This window comes from Trematomus bernacchii, unplaced genomic scaffold (genome assembly GCF_902827165.1).
Source record: "Trematomus bernacchii unplaced genomic scaffold, fTreBer1.1, whole genome shotgun sequence".
NCBI classification, from domain to species: Eukaryota; Metazoa; Chordata; class Actinopteri; order Perciformes; family Nototheniidae; genus Trematomus; species Trematomus bernacchii.
Genome location: NW_022987542.1, coordinates 762,551 through 784,741, shown reverse-complemented (window position 1 = coordinate 784,741; position 22,191 = coordinate 762,551). Strand labels below are relative to the sequence as shown.

The 22,191-nt window shown below is 45.3% G+C and overlaps 1 protein-coding gene across 1 annotated transcript in view; it reads right to left on the bottom strand.

Moving 5' to 3' along the window:
* The window catches only part of pik3r4 (phosphoinositide-3-kinase, regulatory subunit 4), a gene marked incomplete at its 5' end in the record, with an annotated part of 28,106 nt that extends 5,948 nt beyond the window's left edge, over positions 1 to 22,158 (bottom strand). The window contains 11 exon segments of the mRNA XM_034122581.1: positions 3,769 to 3,857; positions 4,074 to 4,174; positions 4,561 to 4,692; positions 5,145 to 5,356; positions 7,246 to 7,410; positions 7,966 to 8,131; positions 8,360 to 8,564; positions 10,872 to 10,963; positions 11,718 to 11,916; positions 20,713 to 20,916; positions 22,013 to 22,158. Coding sequence (XP_033978472.1) covers positions 3,769 to 3,857; positions 4,074 to 4,174; positions 4,561 to 4,692; positions 5,145 to 5,356; positions 7,246 to 7,410; positions 7,966 to 8,131; positions 8,360 to 8,564; positions 10,872 to 10,963; positions 11,718 to 11,916; positions 20,713 to 20,916; positions 22,013 to 22,158 — 1,711 coding nt within the window.
* Positions 22,159 to 22,191: the final 33 nt, after the last annotated feature.

The window sequence follows — 22,191 nt, the reverse complement described above, 5'->3', positions numbered from 1 at the left end:
TAAAGAGTGACGCACACAGCTGGGAGACCAGGGGACACTAAAGAGTGACGCACACAGCTGGGAGACCAGGGGACACTAAAGAGTGACGCACACAGCTGGGAGACCAGGGTTGCGTTCGAATACTCCAAAAAAACAGCTCCTAAGTTCTAACCCTATCGTCTATTCCTTGACCTCGGAGTGAAACGTCATGGGGTTAAGGGATAGTGGATAGGAGAATTCAAAAGGATTTAGGAGAAGAGACTGCGGTACTTTAGAGAATCCGACTGCACTTTCACTATCCGACGTGTTTATGATGCGCCAGCAGAGGTCATAAATGTGCGCCTGCTGCTGTGGGGAAACTATGGAAACTACAGTTTTCTATACAGCGGACTACAACATGGATGTTTAATAAGAACGAGGGACTACTGTAAACTCATCTAGAGACTCTGCACCGTGCTCTGATGCTGTTGTTTTATGCTTTATGAACGGGGACAACAGAGAAACATATTCTTCATGACCAAAGTTGGAATTGAAATAAAAAAGGAAAGTGAAACTTATGCTCGTCACCCTCTCCCTCCGGTCCACATTAATACAAATGATCCCAATACGTATGATTGTATGAAAAGATCTTAAAATCAATACAAATGTATTTATTATAAACGTTAGTCCTTAACATCTATCACTGTGTATATCACCATTCAAACATCTTTTAAAAGTTGAACAAACCCCACACAGCTCAGTAAAGACTGTGAAATGTTGACTTTATTTGATCATTTCAGTAAAAACTAACGTTCATATTTCTCTTTTTGATTATAATACTGATGAACGTTCAAAACAAAGCACTTTGGCAAGTTACCACATACGTTTTAAAATGCTTAATAAGCACCGTAACTTTCATGATATCATTTCTCGTTCATAATCGGTTGTTTCCGTGAACGGCCGACTGTTGTGTGACGGCAAATGCTGCGGCCGCAAGGCATTGTGGGGCAGCATTTTCTCCTCTCCTTTCGGTTAGGGAGGTCCAGTGGTTCCTAAGCTAAAGGAGGTTATAAAGGAAGTTTGAAACCTCCTTTCCTTTTAATTTAGAGAATTCGAACGGCACTTATCATGGCTGCCACTGAGGGACTTCCGGGTCATTTCACTCCGTTAGGAAGGTTCCTAAGCTAAATGGACTATTCGAATGCAACCCAGGGGACACTAAAGAGTGACGCACACAGCTGGGAGACCAGGGGACACTAAAGAGTGATGCACACAGCTGGAGACCAGGGGACACTAAAGAGTGACGCACACAGCTGGAGACCAGGGGACACTAAAGAGTGACGCACACAGCTGGAGAACAGGGGACACTAAAGAGTGACGCACACAGCTGGGAGACCAGGGGACACTAAAGAGTGACGCACACAGCTGGGAGACCAGGGGACACTAAAGAGTGACGCACACAGCTGGGAGACCAGGGAACACTAAAGAGTGACGCACACAGCTGGGAGACCAGGGGACACTAAAGAGTGACGCACACAGCTGGGAGACCAGGGGACACTAAAGAGTGACGCACACAGCTGGGAGACCAGGGGACACTAAAGAGTGACGCACACAGCTGGGAGACCAGGGGACACTAAAGAGTGACGCACACAGCTGGGAGACCAGGGGACACTAAAGAGTGACGCACACAGCTGGCAGACCAGGGGACACTAAAGAGTGACGCACACAGCTGGAGACCGGGTGACACTAAAGAGTGACGCACACGGCTGGGAGACCGGGGGACACTAAAGAGTGACGCACACGGCTGGGAGACCGGGGGACACTAAAGAGTGACGCACACGGCTGGGAGACCGGGGGACACTAAAGAGTGACGCACACGGCTGGGAGACCAGGGGACACTAAAGAGTGACGCACACAGCTGGGAGACCAGGGGACACTAAAGAGTGACGCACACAGCTGGGAGACCAGGGGACGCTAAAGAGTGACGCACACAGCTGGAGACCAGGGACCACTAAAGAGTGACGCACACAGCTGGGAGACCAGGGGACACTAAAGAGTGACGCACACGGCTGGGAGACCAGGGGACACTAAAGAGTGACACACACAGCTGGGAGACCAGGGTTGCGTTCGAATACTCCAAAAAAACAGCTCCTAAGTTCTAACCCTATCGTCTATTCCTTGACCTCGGAGTGAAACGTCATGGGGTTAAGGGATAGTGGATAGGAGAATTCAAAAGGATTTAGGAGAAGAGACTGCGGCACTTTAGAGAATCCGACTGCACTTTCACTATCCGACGTGTTCATGATGCGCCAGCAGAGGTCATAAATGTGCGCCTGCTGCTGTGGGGAAACTATGGAAACTACAGTTTTCTATACAGCGGACTACAACATGGATGTTTAATAAGAACGAGGGACTACTGTAAACTCATCTAGAGACTCTGCACCGTGCTCTGATGCTGTTATGCTTTATGAACGGGGACAACAGAGAAACATATTCTTCATGACCAAAGTTGGAATTGAAATAAAAAAGGAAAGTGAAACTTATGCTCGTCACCCTCTCCCTCCGGTCCACATTAATACAAATGATCCCAATACGTATGATTGTATGAAAAGATCTTAAAATCAATACAAATGTATTTATTATAAACGTTAGTCCTTAACATCTATCACTGTGTATATCACCATTCAAACATCTTTTAAAAGTTGAACAAACCCCACACAGCTCAGTAAAGACTGTGAAATGTTGACTTTATTTGATCATTTCAGTAAAAACTAACGTTCATATTTCTCTTTTTGATTATAATACTGATGAACGTTCAAAACAAAGCACTTTGGCAACTTACCACATACGTTTTAAAATGCTTAATAAGCACCGTAACTTTCATGATATCATTTCTCGTTCATAATCGGTTGTTTCCGTGAACGGCCGACTGTTGTGTGACGGCAAATGCTGCGGCCGCAAGGCATTGTGGGGCAGCATTTTCTCCTCTCCTTTCGGTTAGGGAGGTCCAGTGGTTCCTAAGCTAAAGGAGTTTATAAAGGAAGTTTGAAACCTCCTTTCCTTTTAATTTAGAGAATTCGAACGGCACTTATCATGGCTGCCACTGAGGGACTTCCGGGTCATTTCACTCCGTTAGGAAGGTTCCTAAGCTAAATGGACTATTCGAATGCAACCCAGGGGACACTAAAGAGTGACGCACACAGCTGGGAGACCAGGGGACACTAAAGAGTGATGCACACAGCTGGGAGACCAGGGGACACTAAAGAGTGACGCACACAGCTGGGAGACCAGGGGACACTAAAGAGTGACGCACACAGCTGGAGACCAGGGGACACTAAAGAGTGACGCACTCAGCTGGGAGACCAGGGGACACTAAAGAGTGACACACACAGCTGGGAGACCAGGGGACACTAAAGAGTGACGCACACAGCTGGGAGACCAGGGGACACTAAAGAGTGACGCACACAGCTGGAGACCAGGGGACACTAAAGAGTGACGCACACAGCTGGAGACCAGGGACCACTAAAGAGTGACGCACACAGCTGGGAGACCAGGGGACACTAAAGAGTGACGCACACGGCTGGGAGACCAGGGGACACTAAAGAGTGACGCACACGGCTGGGAGACCAGGGGACACTAAAGAGTGACGCACACAGCTGGGAGACCAGGGGACACTAAAGAGTGACGCACACAGCTGAACAGCTGTCTCTGTCTCATTTTATAAAACATTCCTCGAGTTGGGAACATTTTTGTTTGAGCGTTTGTTTGATTTAAAGAGTTTTACATTGCGTGAAAGCGTTGTTGTTGTACCTGATCCTCATGTCAGATCCAGCCGTCAGCAGCAGAGGGTTTCCATCAGCAGGGCTGCAGTAGATCCCATGCACACTGTGAGGAGAGGGCTGCCACACACACACACACACATTTTATTATTTATTGTTATTTACATTATTTATACCATTATTAATTATTACTCCTGAGATAAATGTCGTTAGCAGCTAAACGCTCCTCTATGTTCAGCTGCTGATGTCTTAGAAAGTGTCCATCGGTAACTGAGAAGGATTCTCTAACCTACTGACATCCATTTAGTCAAATAACACGCACACACACACGCCTACCTGCATCTCAGAGAGTGGAGGAGCAGAGCTCGCCCACAGGGTGAACTTACGATCCCCCGTCTCCATGTCCCACATCGACACTTCGTTGTTCCCCTGCACAGCTACACACACACACACACACACACACACACACACACACACACACACACACGCACACACACACACACAGGGTGAGACAGTTACACACTGAGAGACAATGAAAGGGTGTTTTACATGACACCAACCCACTGTTAACCTGTACGTCATGCCCCGCCCCTTTTATGGTGAACACCATTGCTGTCATGTGACTAGAGGTCAAATCAGATTCAGAGGTTTGAAGGTAAAGAAAATCAGTTTTGTTTTGTATTGTTTGACGCCCACAGCAGCTTTGAGGCCAGATGAAACTAGACGCCAGTTCTTTGTTTTCACTGGAAAGTGGGCGTTCATTACAAAGTGATTTACACTTCATCTTGATTATTCTAACCATCCAGACGGACGCCCCTCTCACCTGCGATGACCCAGGATTGATAGAGAGGATGCATCAGCAGCCGTCTGATTCGTGCTCGGGCGGGGTGGGTGTGGTTAGAGATGGGCAGCTGGAACCGCATATCCCAGCATGCCATGGTGCCGCTGCTCGTACCTGTGGGAGAAACAGGAAGTGGGGAGATTAACTACAGGAAGTACTCCGATAGGTCCCGCCCCTATACCGTCTATGATGGGAACACATATTGGAATTTTGCATTAGTCCATATAGAGAATTACATTACATTTAGATTAACAGTCCTAATGCATATCTATACACACACACACACACACACACACACACACACACACACACACACACACACACACACACACACACACACACACACACACACACACACACACACACACACACACACACACACACACACACACACACACACACACACACACAACACACACACACACACACACACACACACACACACACACACACACACACACACACACACACCACACACACACACACACACACACACACACACACACACACACACACACACACACACACACACACACACACACACACACACACACACACACACACACCGAGGCAGAGCCAGCACTGGTGCATGTCGACGGTGAAGGAGGTGATGAGTCCGAGGCGGAGGTCGTGGCGCAGCGTCCAGGCGTTGGAGTTGGAGCGGAGGTCCCAGCCCACCAGGGAGCCGTTAACCGTTGCGTAGGCTAACACCGACTGAGCGCCCGAGTTAAAGTGATGGATGTCCACCGCACAGCCGTCCTCCTGCAGGTCCAGAGCCCTGACACACACACACACACACAGTGAGTAACATCCAGAGGACATATATATATACTTTATTACACTGCTTAGTTAAAAACTCGATTCTAATTTGGTCGATCCTGACAATGGTATTTTTGCACCTGTCCCTGAAGGCAGCATCTCCCTGGTCCAATGGGATTTCTCCATGTGATTTTGGATTATTGCAGAAAATAATCGTAATGTTTTTGATATTTACACGTTTAGTTCAGCAGATAATCTCCACATATTAACAGCACTTTATGATTTCTGGGGTAAAAAGCTAATGTTTGGCTATAACGGAACTACAGCACGGTCACATGACTTCACGTCACCACCGCTAAGCTAAAGGTGGCTAATGTTGGGCTATAAAGGAACTACAGCACGGTCACATGACTTCACATCACCACCGCTAAGCTAAAGGTGGCTAATGTTGGGCTATAAAGGAACTACAGCACGGTCACATGACTTCACATCACCACCGCTAAGCTAAAGGTGGCTAATGTTGGGCTATAAGGGAACTACAGCACGGTCACATGACTTCACGTCACCACCGCTAAGCTAAAGGTGGCTAATGTTGGGCTATAAGGGAACTACAGCACGGTCACATGACTTCACGTCACCACCGCTAAGCTAAAGGTGGCTAATGTTGGGCTATAAGGGAACTACAGCACGATCACATGACTCCACGTCACCACCGCTAAGCTAAAGGTGGCTAATGTTGGGCTATAAGGGAACTACAGCACGGTCACATGACTTCACGTCACCACCGCTAAGCTAAAGGTGGCTAATGTTGGGCTATAAGGGAACTACAGCACGGTCACATGACTCCACGTCACTACCGCTAAGCTAAAGGTGGCTAATGTTGGGCTATAAGGGAACTACAGCACGGTCACATGACTTCACGTCACCACCGCTAAGCTAAAGGTGGCTAATGTTGGGCTATAAAGGAACTACAGCACGGTCACATGACTTCACGTCACCACCGCTAAGCTAAAGGTGGCTAATGTTGGGCTATAAAGGAACTACAGCACGGTCACATGACTCCACGTCACCACCGCTAAGCTAAAGGTGGCTAATGTTGGGCTATAAGGGAACTACAGCACGGTCACATGACTCCACGTCACCACCGCTAAGCTAAAGGTGGCTAATGTTGGGCTATAAGGGAACTACAGCACGGTCACATGACTCCACGTCACCACCGCTAAGCTAAAGGTGGTGAATGTTTGGCTATAAGGGAACTACAGCACGGTCACATGACTTCACGTCACCACCGCTAAGCTAAAGGTGGCTAATGTTGGGCTATAAAGGAACTACAGCACGGTCACATGACTTCACGTCACCACCGCTAAGCTAAAGGTGGCTAATGTTGGGCTATAAGGGAACTACAGCACGGTCACATGACTCCACGTCACCACCGCTAAGCTAAAGGTGGCGAATGTTTGGCTATAAGGGAACTACAGCACGGTCACATGACTTCACGTCACCACCGCTAAGCTAAAGGTGGCTAATGTTGGGCTATAAAGGAACTACAGCACGGTCACATGACTTCACGTCACCACCGCTAAGCTAAAGGAAGCTAATGTTGGGCTTGATGACGTTTTGTCGTCTCATTTAGACACTTGTTAGCAACCTCTGTTTGTAAATCCACCAGTGGGGTATTTACTGAAGTACTTTTGACCTACAGACCAGTGGACAGGAAGTGATAAAATGCTGAGTCATTTCTGGTTTTAGGACTCATCCACAGCTCTCAATTGATTAAGAATCACTTTAAACATGTTGTCTTTGAAGTTTGAAGTTAACGTTCTGATCTTAGCATCTTCATGGTTTATTGAACATATTGTAAGCTCAGGCTAAAAGCATCAGCTGGACTGTGATGTATCGCTCAGGTACCTGGTCTGGAAGGGCTGCACTTTGGGGGATTTGGGGGGTTTGTTGGCCTCGACTGCCAGCAGCTGGATGGATCCGTTATCTGAGGCCACGGCCAGGTAATGAGAGCCCTGGCAGAAAGTCAACGTCTTCACGTGACCGCCGATACGAGAGTACGTCAGCACCGACCTGCAGGAGAACACAACAGCTGAGAAAGTGTCCCACTCTGGTAACCAAAGCAAAGGAGCACTTTAAAAGGTACCTGTACACGTTGTTTAGCATAAGACTGATAAACACCTGAGCTCTGTGATGTGGCCCGATAAACATTCATCTGTTTGCCATCTTGCAATCTACTAATTTATATGAATAGTTATCACCGCAATAAACCGTATTTAATTTTGTCTTAATGTATTATTTCATTTCATATTCTGTTCTTGTGCCTGTCGTATTCTATCTTCATGTATACAGACTTCTTGCACTATCTCATATTTTTGTATTTGATTATATACGATGCATTGTTGGAGGAGCTCAGGTCAGAAGAATGTACTGTAGCTGCTGAGCATATGATGATAACACCTTTGAAATGGAAATCAATAAAGGTGTTGCAATGAATACCTGTGTGTGTGTGTGTGTGTGTGTGTGTGTGTGTGTGTGTGTGTGTGTGTGTGTGTGTGTGTGTGTGTGTGTGTGTGTGTGTGTGTGTGTGTGTGTGTGTGTGTGTGTGTGTGTGTGTCCCAGCCTCACCTGGTGGTGGTGGTCTTGCCCTCCATCTTCTGGCTGTCCCACACTTTGACGGTGCCGTCGTTGGAGGCCGTGGCGAAGATCGAGTGTTCGTCGGAAACTCTGATCCTGTTCACGGCCGCTTTGTGTTCGTGAAGGTGAGCCACCAGCAGCCCCTTAGGGTGCCACCCTGAAACACACAGGTAACACACAGGTAAACACACAGGTAACACACAGGTAACACACACAGGTAAACACACAGGTAAACACACAGGTAACACACAGGTAACACACACAGGTAAACACACAGGCACCACTCACAGGTACAGTGTGTGTGTGTATGTATGTATGTATGTATGTATGTATGTATGTATGTATGTATGTGTGTGTATGTGTGTGTGTGTGTGTGTGTGTGTACCTGGAGGGGGGGGTCTGCTCTCCCACTCTGCGCTCTCCATCATGTGCTTGTGCTTCCTCTCAGCGCTGCTCTGCTCTCTCCTCTGCTGAACCAGCTGCTGCAGCTCCACCCTGCAGGTGTTCAGCCGTCTCTGATAGGCCGGCCCGCTCTGAACAGCCGCCAGAGCGGGGGGCGGAGCCGAGCTCTTCCTCACCTGACCCTCCGCCTGCACACACACACACACACACACACACACACACACACACACACACACACACACACACACACACACACACACACACACACACACACACACACACACACACACACACACACACACACACACACACACACACAATGCCGGTTATTATACTTGTGGCGGCTCAATTCCCATTTAAATTTGAGTCGCCGAGAGGCTAAGCTTGGCTTTATGCTGCGACGCGTTTTCAATGTTTCCACATCACAAGATGCAAGAATGGAAGTAGTCATCACATACAGAGCATCAGCTAGTTCCTGAACAGTGTCCTTCACATGCTGATATCCAAGAGAGGGAGTTACACAGTCACAAGATGGAGGAATAGAAAGCAGTATTCAATGTTTACTTCAGATTAGCTCCACGTCAGAAATGAGCATGCTTGTCATATGTCTATCTCCATAGAGGCTGAATCATCATGTTAATCACATAGCTATCATATGCCTCAAACAGTCCTGATGCTCTTCTAGGTAATCACACATCCTGTCATGTTCACAGCTACAGTTGGGATACCTTTGTTAGCATGTTACTCTCATGTTGGAAGAGGACATTCAGTATTTTCCCCTTTCAAGGACAGAAAGTGAATAGTTTAGGACTGTAAAAGATAATGGTAAGAAGGCGGACTGTGTGCGTCTGAGAGCTGGTGACGATGTTAATCCTCTGGGAACATAAACACATCTTCCCTGTGATCCTGCACTCAAGGTGTCCTCAACAAAGAAGACATAGTAGGTGCAGTGTCTGCCTGCAGTCTGACTGTGATCCATCTCCTGCATATCAGAAGGACACTGTTCAGGAACTAGTTGATGCTCTGTATGTGATGACTGCTTCCATTCTGGAGAGGATCAGAGACACATGGATCCTGAGACTGAAGCTCAAGCTGGAGACCAGGGAGAGAGTTCTAACATGAAGCATCAAATCAGCAGCTGGAGAAAAGGACTCAAATATCAAAATATTTATCAAATTGAAATGTGTACAAAAAAGGTATTTCTTAAAGGTCCCGTGTCATGGCCATTTCTACTGATCATAATTCCATTGTTGAGGTCTACTAGAATAGATTTATATTGTTCAATTATCCAAACTCACATTGGTTTCTCATACAGCATCTCTGTATAGTATGTGTATTCACTCTCTGTCCTACACGGCTTGGTGGAGCTCCTGCCCCCCCCCCTCCCTGTGAGCCCAGTGGCCGTCTGCAAGACAGCGAGACACAGCCCGAAACCAGCCCGAACACACACACACACACACCGACTCACAGCCTCGCCGTGTCCTGCCGTCTCAGGGAGGAGAAATCGGCGGAGCTGCAGCTGAGAAAAGATTGAGTGTGTGTGTGTGTGTGTGTGTGTGTGTGTGTGTGTGTGTGTGTGTGTGTGTGTGTGTGTGTGTGTGTGTGTGTGTGTGTGTGTGTGTGTGTGTGTGTGTGTGTGTGTGAGGAAGTCTGTGGATTGGTACTTTGAGGGTTTGTGACTCTGCAGACCGTTCACATGCATTAAAACCTTCATAACACACAAGGGGACGGGTCATAACCGGAAAAGCATGACATGGGACCTTTAAAGAAAATTGTTAAAATGAATCAACCTGAAAAAACTCTTCAAGTACCTATTTAGAGATGTAGCTCCATGCACGCAGAGATAAGGGACATGCTTTGTTTCATTTTTCATTTGAATGAATGCAACAAAGAAAAAGCCTTTTGATTTAAAGAGGGTCGATACGTGTTCCCTCTGCTGTAGGTCTATAGGTGTTAGTGCATGTGAAGGGTCTGCAAAGGCTAACATCCCTGAGTTTCTCTGCCACTCTAATTTAATGAACACCTTCTAAACTCTTTCTCCGATAAAGAATGACCTGAAAGGTGGAGGACTTGGAGCTCTGTTGATTTCCCACTCAGTCCTCGGGGGGGAACGCTCAGTCTTTAGCCATTTGAGTGAAAACGAGCAGAGCAAACCACTCCTGATCATTCCCAATGTTTTTTCTTTTAATGCACGTTGTAGCAACGCTCCGGGACGAGCAGCGTTGCTAACAAGTATATAGACTTTTTGCACTATTGTGTATTTTATTATATATGATGCATTGTGGGAGGAGCTCAGGTCAGGAGAATGTCATTGCCGTTTTTACACTGAAGCTCATGAGCAATACAATAAAACCTTTGAATCTTGAAAGAAGTCAACGTTAAAGTCAATCTCTCTCTCTGTGTGTGTACAGACGGAGAGAATAACGTTTCCAACAATCCCGAATACAAATATACGAATCTGTATAAAAGTATGCAGGACTGTGATGTGATGTTACCGTGGGCGGCTGGGTGGAGGCGGGCTCCTGCGACCCGAACATGCTCTTCCACTCCTCGTTCATGGTGGAGTCCTGCTTGGTGTGCTTCCTCGCTGCAGGACAACAACAACAACAACAGGTTAATTAAAGCAGCCGGTCAGAGGACTCCCCACCATCATTAACTAACTAAGTCTATAAAGTCTCAGCCATGTTGAGAGCACCACGGCACACACGTTGCAGCCGGATGTCATTCCATTAGCTGTGTTTGGGTCTGTGTGCAGTGAGAAGAGAGATCACATCGTTCCAGATGGTTCCAGTGAATCATTCAGGAAGAGACTGGCATCACTAACCTCTGAGCAAACGGAAGAAAGAGGAAAGAAAATGATCTTGATCGAGGTGGAGGAAGCACTTCCAAATCGCTCATATCAAAATACTCTATTACAAATAAAAGTCCTACGTTTAGAATCTCATTTGAGTAAAGCTAGCAATGAAGTTAAAGATTTTAGATATTAAATAGTTTTTTTATTTATTTATTATTTTAATTGTTTGGATAAAACATGTAGGGTCTTCAAACCCACATTTACTCAGTCAAATATAATTATAATATATATATATGTTTCTTTGATTTATTATTGATATTATATTTTATTAATATTTGTATTTATTTATTACTTTACTTATTTACTTATATAAAAGGTAAATGATCAACTTGTTTTCAATGTGTTTCTTTACTTTAATGTTATTTATTAAACATTTTTTTAAATCTATTTACTCATTTTATTATTTGGAAGAAATGAAAATGACGTTAGTGTATTTCCACCCTCACTTATTTAATTTAATACATGATGTTCTGTATAAAAGTGTCACCTCTCTTGTCGTCGGGCTCGGCTCTGGGCTTCACCAGGTCCACCTGCCGGCCGGTGATCCCCAGGGTCAGCAGGTCGATGACCCCGCTGAGCCCCTCCCCCGCCGGGCCGGGGTCCCCCATGTTGGCTTTGGCCTTGTTGGACTTCAACATGAAGTCTTTGAGCGCCAGCAGCTTGTCTTCCTCCGGCTCCGTCATCCCCTGCACCGAAAACACAAACAACCCTTTAACCTGCTCTCATCCCACAGGGAGGCTGACGCACACCTGGACCTCCAGAACATCCACCTGGACATCCAGAACATCCACCTGGACATCCAGAACATCCACCTGGACATCCAGAACATCCACCTGGACATCCAGAACATCCACCTGGACATCCAGAACATCCACCTGGACATCCAGAACATCCACCTGGACATCCAGAACATCCACCTGGACATCCAGAACATCCACCTGGACATCCAGAACATCCACCTGGCTGCTACTCACACGCTATGTATCACTTGTACACTCTCATGGCACTACTACTGTGTCATTGTGTTGCTCTGTTGGAGGAGCTTGGGACTGGAGCTGTGCACAGTTGTGACTATGAAACCCTTGAACCTTGAAAAAACCTGCACATTTATTCAAGTTCAAAGGCTTTTATTGTCGTGTAGTTATATATCAATGAAAATATTAGGCTCCTCCTCCAACAGAGCAACACAATAACACAGATAACAGTGCAAGTAAATACAAATAAATAGAATATAATAGAAACCGTGCAGAATAGTCTATATACAGTAATTGGAATATGTATGTAAATATATTTAACACGTTCATACAAACGCTCAACTTCTTACTGTGATATCCTGATGCATTGTGATTTTAGAAAGGTTTCTATTATCATCTGGACAACAGCTGGAAATGAGCCATGTTGGCTCAAGCTGCTCCATGTTCTGTGTGATGTGCCAGTTGATCAATGGGGACTGTCCACGACACGGCAAACACATCAAACTCTCTGAACCGGTTGCTGCTATAAAACGCCTCAATTTCCCCAAGAGGATAAATAAAGTGTCTTGTGTAGGGATGGGTATCGTTAAGGTTTTAACGGTACTACTACTTTTATCGATACCGCTTATCGATCCGGTTCTTTAACGGTACTCTTATGCCCCTTTCACACCAACGCAACTCCGGTTCAAGCTCCGTGCTAGAGCTTTTCTGGTTCAGAACCGGTTCTTCGGTTTAGCGCCGGCTCTTTTCACACCGCTCAGAGCCCGACTGGTGCTGCCGCTGCTGCGTCATGACGTCACAGTTTACGTCGCTGAGTTTCTCCCCAACGCCGGAGCTCACCTCACAACAACGGGCCGGGGACTGCGTTGCTTTTAATCATACGAAGCCAGATTAAATTAAATAACGACTTCTCCAACCTTGTACTTTTCTCCAGAGTGCCGTGGTTCATTGTTTATTAATGTGTTTCAGCGGCATTTACCGACCGCTGCAGTGCTGGCCGGCTGCTCTTCAACGGGAGTGTATTCTCCCGTTAGCTCCGGGTTAGCTCACACGGCTCTAAAGTATTCACTGTCTGACTGTCACACAAGCAGCTGATACATATCCCCAGTTCCCCTTAAGTGAATGTGTGTCAGTCTGAATTGACGCTGTTTGGTGTCAGTCTGAATTGACGCTGTTTGGCATCACAACGCTGTTATGAAAGTTTCTCTGGTATAACATGGGTGATGTTAGCATAGCAACCGAAGCTAAACTGACTACTTGCTAAGCAGTTTTCTACAGGCACTTTTTACCGACGTATTTTTCATTATGATTCTACTTGTGATAGTCGGACATGACAACCTGTGCAGCCCATGTATTGATTCCATCCGATAGCTGCTATAATAACAAACAAAACGTCTGCCTGCTCTCCACAATGATCAATAACAGCGAACGGATGGTCAAGTAAACAGAATCACACGAAGCCTGGTTAGTGTTGCCTGACTTTATAAAGTGTGTTTTTTTTAACAAGTGTGTGGTTGCGTTCTAGTCACTTTGCTCAGCACTACTGCTTGTTACAACTTTTATTTGCCGTACTCGCCTTAAGTGTTAGCTCAGGTTAATCTCGCCCCCCTCCGACGTAAGCGTGACGTATGCGGTTCTTGCTTCTAGACGGACAACTTTTTGGTGCTCGAAACGAACCGGATTCCGGAGCTATGACGCTGCTCCGCTGCGGTGTGAACAGGAAAACCCGGTGCTTTTCAAGCACCAGCACCGAACCGGCCCTGAAACACCGTTGGTGTGAAAGGGGTATTATCGGTTCTTTTGAGAAAGAAAAAAAAGTAAACTAACTAAACAAATTGTAAATAATGTAAACTGTAAAACACACACAGTGGTACAGAGCAACACAGGTGGGCAGACAGGTATGCTGCTAACGGCTCTTCTGGAGGAAGATTAAGGATACATAACACCTGACGTGGAAACGTTACTCTGGACGGGGCTACAGAGCTGCTAGAGAGACAGTTGAACCCGGTGCATTGCTCCGTCTGGACGTGGAGCACTTTGGCTGAATGACAAACTGCTCGTGGTACCGCCCTCACATGCTAAACTCTGAGTGCACTTTAGGTAACGAGCATTGGTAACACCTCAGAGCGCGTTCTCTCTCCACCGTGTGTGTGTGTGTGTGTGTGTGTGTGTGTGTGTGTGTGTGTGTGTGTGTGTGTGTGTGTGTGTGTGTGTGTCTGTGTGTGTGTCTATGTGGTGTGTCTGTGTGTGTGTGTGTCTGTGTGTGTGTGTGTGTATGTGTGTGTGTGTCTGTGTGTGTGTCTGTGTGTGTGTGTCTATGTGTGTGTGTCTGTGTGTGTGTGTGTCTGTGTGTGTCTGTGTGTGTGTGTGTGTGTGTCTGTGTCTGTGTGTCTGTGTGTGTCTGTGTGTGTGTGTGTGTGTATGTGTGTGTGTGTGTCTGTGTGTGTGTCTGTGTGTGTGTCTATGGTGTGTTGTGTCTGTGTGTGTGTGTCTGTGTGTGTGTGTGTGTGTGTGTGTGTGTGTGTCTGTGTCTGTGTGTGTCTGTGTGTGTGTGTGTGTGTGTGTGTGTGTGTGTGTCTGTGTGTGTGTGTGTGTCTGTGTGTCTATCTGTGTGTGTGTGTGTGTGTGTGTGTGTCTGTGTGTGTGTGTCTGTGTGTGTGTCTGTGTGTGTGTCTATGTGTGTGTGTCTGTGTGTGTGTGTGTGTGTCTGTGTGTGTGTGTGTGTCTGTGTCTGTGTGTGTGTGTCTGTGTGTCTGTGTCTGTGTGTCTGTGTGTGTCTGTGTGTGTGTGTGTATGTGTCTGTGTGTGTGTGTGTGTCTGTGTGTGTGTGTGTGTGTCTGTGTCTGTGTGTGTCTGTGTGTGTGTGTGTATGTGTCTGTGTGTGTGTGTGTCTGTGTGTGTGTGTGTGTGTGTCTGTGTGTGTCTGTGTGTGTGTGTGTCTGTGTGTGTGTCTGTGTGTGTGTGTGTGTGTGTGTGTGTGTCTGTGTGTGTGTGTGTCTGTGTCTGTGTCTGTGTGTGTGTGTGTCTGTGTGTCTGTGTGTGTGTGTGTGTGTGTCTGTGTGTGTGTGTGTGTCTGTGTGTGTGTGTGTGTCTGTGTGTGTGTGTGTCTGTGTGTCTGTGTGTGTGTGTGTGTGTGTGTGTCTGTGTGTGTGTGTGTGTGTGTCTGTGTGTCTGTCTGTCTCTGTGTGTGTGTGTGTAAACCGCCCCGCCCCCTCACACACAGACGGGAGAGAGAGATCTCTCCCGTCTGGATTGGAAAGATAGAAAATACATCATAGGCGCATCGTGTTAGAAACGGAGTTGGCGAAACTAGAACTGCGATATAATGTTTATGTAGCAATAACACACATGACGTATCTTTTTGAAATGTCTCCAGTACCGATAACGTCGGAGCTTAACGGTAGCACGGTCAACAGAGACCTCACTACAGGGTGTGTTAAACAGAGACCTCACTACAGGGTGTGTTAAACAGAGACCTCACTACAGGGTGTGTTAAACAGAGACCTCACTGCAGGGTGTGTTAAACAGAGACCTCACTGCAGGGTGTGTTAAACAGAGACCTCACTACAGGGTGTGTTAAACAGAGACCTCACTACAGGGTGTGTAAACAGAGACCTCACTACAGGGGTGTGTTAAACAGAGACCTCACTGCAGGGTGTGTTAAAACAGAGACCTCACTGCAGGGTGTGTTAAACAGAGACCTCACTGCAGGGTGGTGTTAAACAGAGACCTCACTACAGGGTGTGTTAAACAGAGACCTCACTACAGGGTGTGTTAAACAGAGACCTCACTGCAGGGTGTGTTAAAACAGAGACCTCACTGCAGGGTGTGTTAAAACAGAGACCTCACTACAGGGGTGTGTTAAACAGAGACCTCACTACAGGGTGTGTTAAACAGAGACCTCACTGCAGGGTGTGTTAAACAGAGACCTCACTGCAGGGTGTGTTAAACAGAGACCTCACTACAGGGTGTGTTAAACAGAGACCTCACTACAGGGTGTGTTAAACAGAGACCTCACTACAGGGTGTGTTAAACAGAGACCTCACTGCAGGGTGTGTTAAACAGAGACCTCACTGCAGGGTGTGTTAAACAGAGACCTCACTACAGGGTGTGTTAAACAGAGACCTCACTGCAGGGTGTGTTAAACAGAGACCTCACTGCAGGGTGTGTTAAACAGAGACCTCACTGCAGGGTGTGTTAAACAGAGACCTCACTGCAGGGTGTGTTAAACAGAGACCTCACTGCAGGGTGTGTTAAACAGAGACCTCACTACAGGGTGTGTTAAACAGAGACCTCACTACAGGGTGTGTTAAACAGAGACCTCACTGCAGGGTGTGTTAAACAGAGACCTCACTGCAGGGTGTGTTAAACAGAGACCTCACTACAGGGTGTGTTAAACAGAGACCTCACTGCAGGGTGTGTTAAAGGGCCCATGTCATGGCCATTTCCACTGATCATAATTACATTGTTGAGGTATACTAAAATAGATTTATACTGTGCAATTTTCCAAACTCACATTGGTTTCGCATACAGCATCTCTGTCAAGCATGTGTATTCAGCAGTATTCACTTTCTCCACTAAACGACTCGTTGGAGGCTCTTGCCCCCCCCTCCCTGTGAGCCTAGTGTGCTCCGATTGGTCAGCTCGGCCACTCGTTCTGATTAGTCAACCACCAGAGAGGCTGCGCCCATGTCTAACAGTGCTTTTCCCCGGCTGCTCTCAGCGTAACATCAGTCTTATCATGGCGTCGGTACAGCGGTATAATTTTATATACATATATATTTTTAACTGTTGTTATAGAAGAGTGTGACGGCCCCAGGGCCTTTGTCTTACGATGGGGTGGAGCTGAAGAGGCTAATCAGCACGATCACGGACACCTCCGGACACTACGGCCCCAGTCTCTCTCCAAAGCGGCTGCAGGAAGACTAACTCTGCGATCCTCTCAACCACCTATCTCTGCATTTATCACAATAAATGTGCCGTGGTTTTGTAAACTCGTGTATGGTCTCCTTGTCTTTGTGGCCTACGAGCCGCTCATAACAAAGAGTAAGTTTATTTTTACCCGTTATAAACTACTACTGTTTGATGAGAAATCAAATCATGGTTTGCTATATATGAATTCAGGGAAGAAAGGATAGGCCTACTAAGTATTTCCATTAAACTTTATTTTTAGAAATGTACAAAATGAACATAAATATACATATATACACGGTATATCATCCATTCCTCCTCCTTGCATCTTGCCTGCGCACAGTCAGTGCGGTGCCTTTTAGCACGACGCCTCAGTAGTAGTAGAAGTGCCTTTTAGCACGTCATGGATTGTCCGCCAGGATCTGGCTGGACGAAATCAAATGCAAATCACAAAATATTAGAGAAACTTAGTTGTTTTAGATTCGTTAGTAGTAGTTGTGTAATGAACAGCTTGCCTGCTAATATGCTAACCTAGCTTTGTTTACCTTGGTAGCTAACACGATATGAACGTTAGCTTGGAGGAAAGGCAACTATAATGCAGTGTAATAAAACTACTATGAACAAAAGCTAGTGGTTCATATTAGGCTAGCAATAACGTGTTTATAATTGCAATCGTATACGGGTATTCTGCTACCATACAATGTAACTTGCATGAATACATTGTTTTGCGCTAGCATACAGCTAGCCTCGTTAGCTACATGCAGTATATGTACGGTCACAATGTACGGTAAACCGGAGTATACTGTATGAGTATTCCGTGTGTGTGACTGCAGACATTCTCCTGCCATGACAAACATGTAAGGCCATCTGCTGACATTGTAGTTGATATATTTAAACGCTAGCAACGTAGCATCACAAAAATGTTTTTTCTGACCAAAACTAGCTCAAGCTCCGTGTGTTAGATCGCTACGCCAGCTATAATGTAATTACGTTTCGCGACTGACCGGCAAATCACCCGCAGTATACTGTCAATAGGTATTTTGTGTGTGAATGCAGACATTCTCCTGCTATGAGATACATGTATGCAAGGCCATCTGCTGATATTAGAGTTGATATATGGAAACTCTAGCAACTTAGTTAGCACAGTTAGCACTGTGTCAATGGCTTAGCAGTCCAACACAGTTTACACATTTAAACAGTCTTGTTTGATAAATACACAAATAACAATGCAAACTTACAGGTTGTATACCCGGATCTTCCCCTGCTCCAAACGGTCCAAACAAGCTGTGCATATCCGGCCTCAAACTGGGCAATGTTTTGGAAGCTTTCGTCTGTGAAATGCCGGTTCTTCGAACCTCTGGAGGAGGAACACGCCGCTGCTGGTGTGGCCATAGCTCTTCGGGATTGGTCCATTTCGTTCCGGGTACCGCATGACATCAGGCGGTACCCGGAAGAATCAAATGGGCAGTGACGTATCTCCAACGAGGCGTTTTGGGGAGGTATTTTCTGTGTTAGAGTTTTACTCGCTACAGGGTGTACTTTGAGGGTTTTGACTCTGCACACCGTTTACATGCATAAAAACCTTCATAACACACAAGGGGACGGGTAATAACCGGAAAAGCATGACATGGGAGCTTTAAACAGAGACCTCACTGCAGGGTGTGTTAAACAGAGACCTCTCTGCAGGGTGTGTTAAACAGAGACCTCACTGCAGGGTGTGTTAAACAGAGACCTCTCTGCAGGGTGTGTTAAACAGAGACCTCACTACAGGGTGTGTTAAACAGAGACCTCACTGCAGGGTGTGTTAAACAGAGACCTCACTGCAGGGTGTGTTAAACAGAGACCTCTCTGCAGGGTGTGTTAAACAGAGACCTCACTACAGGGTGTGTTAAAGTGCCTCCATAAACATTCATCTGTTTGCATCTTGCCATTTATTTATTTAAATGCACATATGATCATTTTATTTTATTTTTATATTTTTCTTTGCACATTTTCTTTCTTTTATTAAACATTTTATTTTATTATGTTTATATCAATATATATATATAATTTTAACCTTTTATTGGACATTTTACTACTTTTTATATTAATATACACTTTTTTTAATTTAGTTTTTTATTTTAATAGACAATTTCCTTCAACTCCTTTTATTTATTCAAATATTTGTATTTACATTTTTTTTTATTAGACATTTTACTTTAACCTATATTAATAAGCATATTTTATTCCATTTGTAATCTTTTAAAGTCAAACGGAGTGAGTGCGTGTTGTTGTGTGATTTGTGAATAGAGCAGATGTGTGAAGCATGCTTGTGGTTTTTCCTCAGAACTTTAAAAACATGAATTTCCCAGACACTGAATGTATTTTCCAGATGGAGCTTTTACGAGACATCCATCAAACCGACACTGACGTTTGATTCAGTTTTCAAAGCCAGCTTGTTCCTGATGTCGAACACACGGCGACACAGTGTGTGTTCATTCTGAGGAAGTATTTAAAACCATTCAGCTGCTTTTCTGTACAGCACTGATGACACATGGAATCAATCAAAACAACATGTAGACAGTATCACACAACAACAACAACAAACACACACACACACACACACACACACACACACACACACACCAGCAGCAGCAGCAGCCTTTAATCAGACCGTAATGAGTCACTTCAGGTCAAGACACAACACATCAAAGTTTTGTGTGTGTGTGTGTGTGTGTGTGTGTGTGTGTGTGTGTGTGTGTGTGTGTGTGTGTGTGTGTGTGTGTGTGTGTGTGTGTGTGTGTGTGTGTTAAACAGCAGGATGAGACCCCCTGTGGTTTGAGGTGAGTTAGATCACAGTTATGCAGAGCTGAGTGAATGTTAATTAAGGATCGGGATTTGAACCAGTGCCCCCCCCGGATCCAAAGATCACCGCACTGAGCCACATCCTCCCCTCAACCAATGGGTAGCCTGTATTTGAGTCTAAGTACTGAACGTTTTGGAGGTTCTGGAGGTCAAAAATGGCGGTTTGGAGACCCTTAAAACTTTAAAATCAACCAGAAATGATCAAAATCAGTCCACACAGAACAGATATGGCCACTTTCTGGTTTAAACTGCAATTGTTGATCCTGAAAATGTCAGAAATTGATTCAGCATCCTCAATAACCTCCAAAACCATCCAATTCAGCCAAGCCGTTGTTTAGCCATATGCTAAACTTAGATCAAGATCAGCAGTCAGAGCGTTCCCTTTCTCTGGAACCAACTTCCTGTTTTAATCAGAGAGGGTCCAAACGTTTAAGAGTGCGTTGAAGACCTACATTTTTAACAAAGCCTTCAGTTACAGCTGGCATTTTATGGAATTCATTTTATTTTATTTTTATGGTAATTAATTTGAAAGTCTTATGTATTTTTATTGTATCTTATTTTATTTTTGTTTTATTTCTATTTGTATTGTATTCATCATGTTGCTGTAACTGCATCATATACAATGTTGTTCTCCTGTAAAGCCCACTGAGACAAACGTGATTTGTGATAATGGGCTATACAAATAAAGTTGGTTGATTTGATTAGATCTAAACTGGGTGAGGTGTTCTCCAGACCGAACAGCGTTTATCCCACCTGTGAGAGCAGCTTCTTCAGCATCTGAGCGATGGCGGGGTCCTCTGCCGCCGGGCATTCTGGGATGGATCCGGCTCGTTTCTTCTGTCTCAGCAGCAGGTGGCGGAAGAGGCTGGCGATGTCTTTGGATCGCAGGGCGTAGTCGAAGATGGAGCGACTGACCGGCTCCTTCAGCACGCTCAGCAGCACAAGCTCCTTATCGATCTGAGGGGATTCAAGCACCTTTTAAACACTTTCAAGCACCTTTAAAACACTTTCAAGCACCTTTCAAGCACATTTTAAACACTTTCAAGCTCCTTTTAAACACTTTCAAGCTCCTTTTAAAACACTTTCAAGCACCTTTTAAACACTTTCAAGCACTTTTTAAACACTTTCAAGCAACTTTTAAACACTTTCAAGCACCTTTAAAACACTTTCAAGCACCTTTCAAGCACCTTTTAAACACTTTCAAGCTACTTTTAAACACTTTCAAGCTCCTTTTAAACACTTTCAAGCACCTTTTAAACACTTTCAAGCAACTTTTAAACACTTTCAAGCACCTTTAAAACACTTTCAAGCACCTTTTAAACACTTTCAAGCTCCTTTAAAACACTTTCAAGCTCCTTTTAAACACTTTCAAGCACCTTTTAAACACTTTCAAGCACCTTACAAGCACCTTTTAAACACTTTCAAGCTCCTTTTAAACACTTTCAAGCACCTTTAAAACACTTTCAAGCACCTTTAAAAACACTTTCAAGCACCTTTTAAACACTTTCAAGCTCCTTTTAAACACTTTCAAGCTCCTTTAAAACACTTTCAAGCACCTTTAAAACACTTTCAAGCACATTTCAAGCACCTTTTAAACACTTTCAAGCTCCTTTCAAGCACCTTTTAAACACTTTCAAGCTCCTTTAAAACACTTTCAAGCAGCTTTAAAACACTTTCAAGCACCTTTTAAACACTTTCAAGCTCCTTTAAAACACTTTCAAGCACATTTCAAGCACCTTTTAAACACTTTCAAGCTCCTTTAAAACACTTTCAAGCACCTTTAAAACACTTTCAAGCACATTTCAAGCACCTTTTAAACACTTTCAAGCTCCTTTTAAACACTTTCAAGCACCTTTTAAACACTTTCAAGCACTTGAACTTCCCTGTCTTATGCTGCTGCAACGCAAAAATGTCCCAAATTGGGATCAATAAAGTGATCTTATTCTCATCTAATCCTATGAAGCAGGTGAGGAAGGAGGTGATGAAGCAGGTGAGGAAGGAGGTGATGAAGCAGGTGATTGGGCGGGATGCTGAGGAAGAGGAGGGTCTGGACCTGGATGATGGGCTGCGTGATGAAGGGGTTCAGGTGAGGCATCAGCTTGCAGTAGACGTCGGCCACGTTCAGGTGCTGAGCGATGACCGTGATGAAGCCCACCGCCCCGTAGCGGATCCACAGGTTGGGGTGGCACAGGAAGGGAGCTGCAGCAGCACGGAGGGGAGGAGGGGGCACAG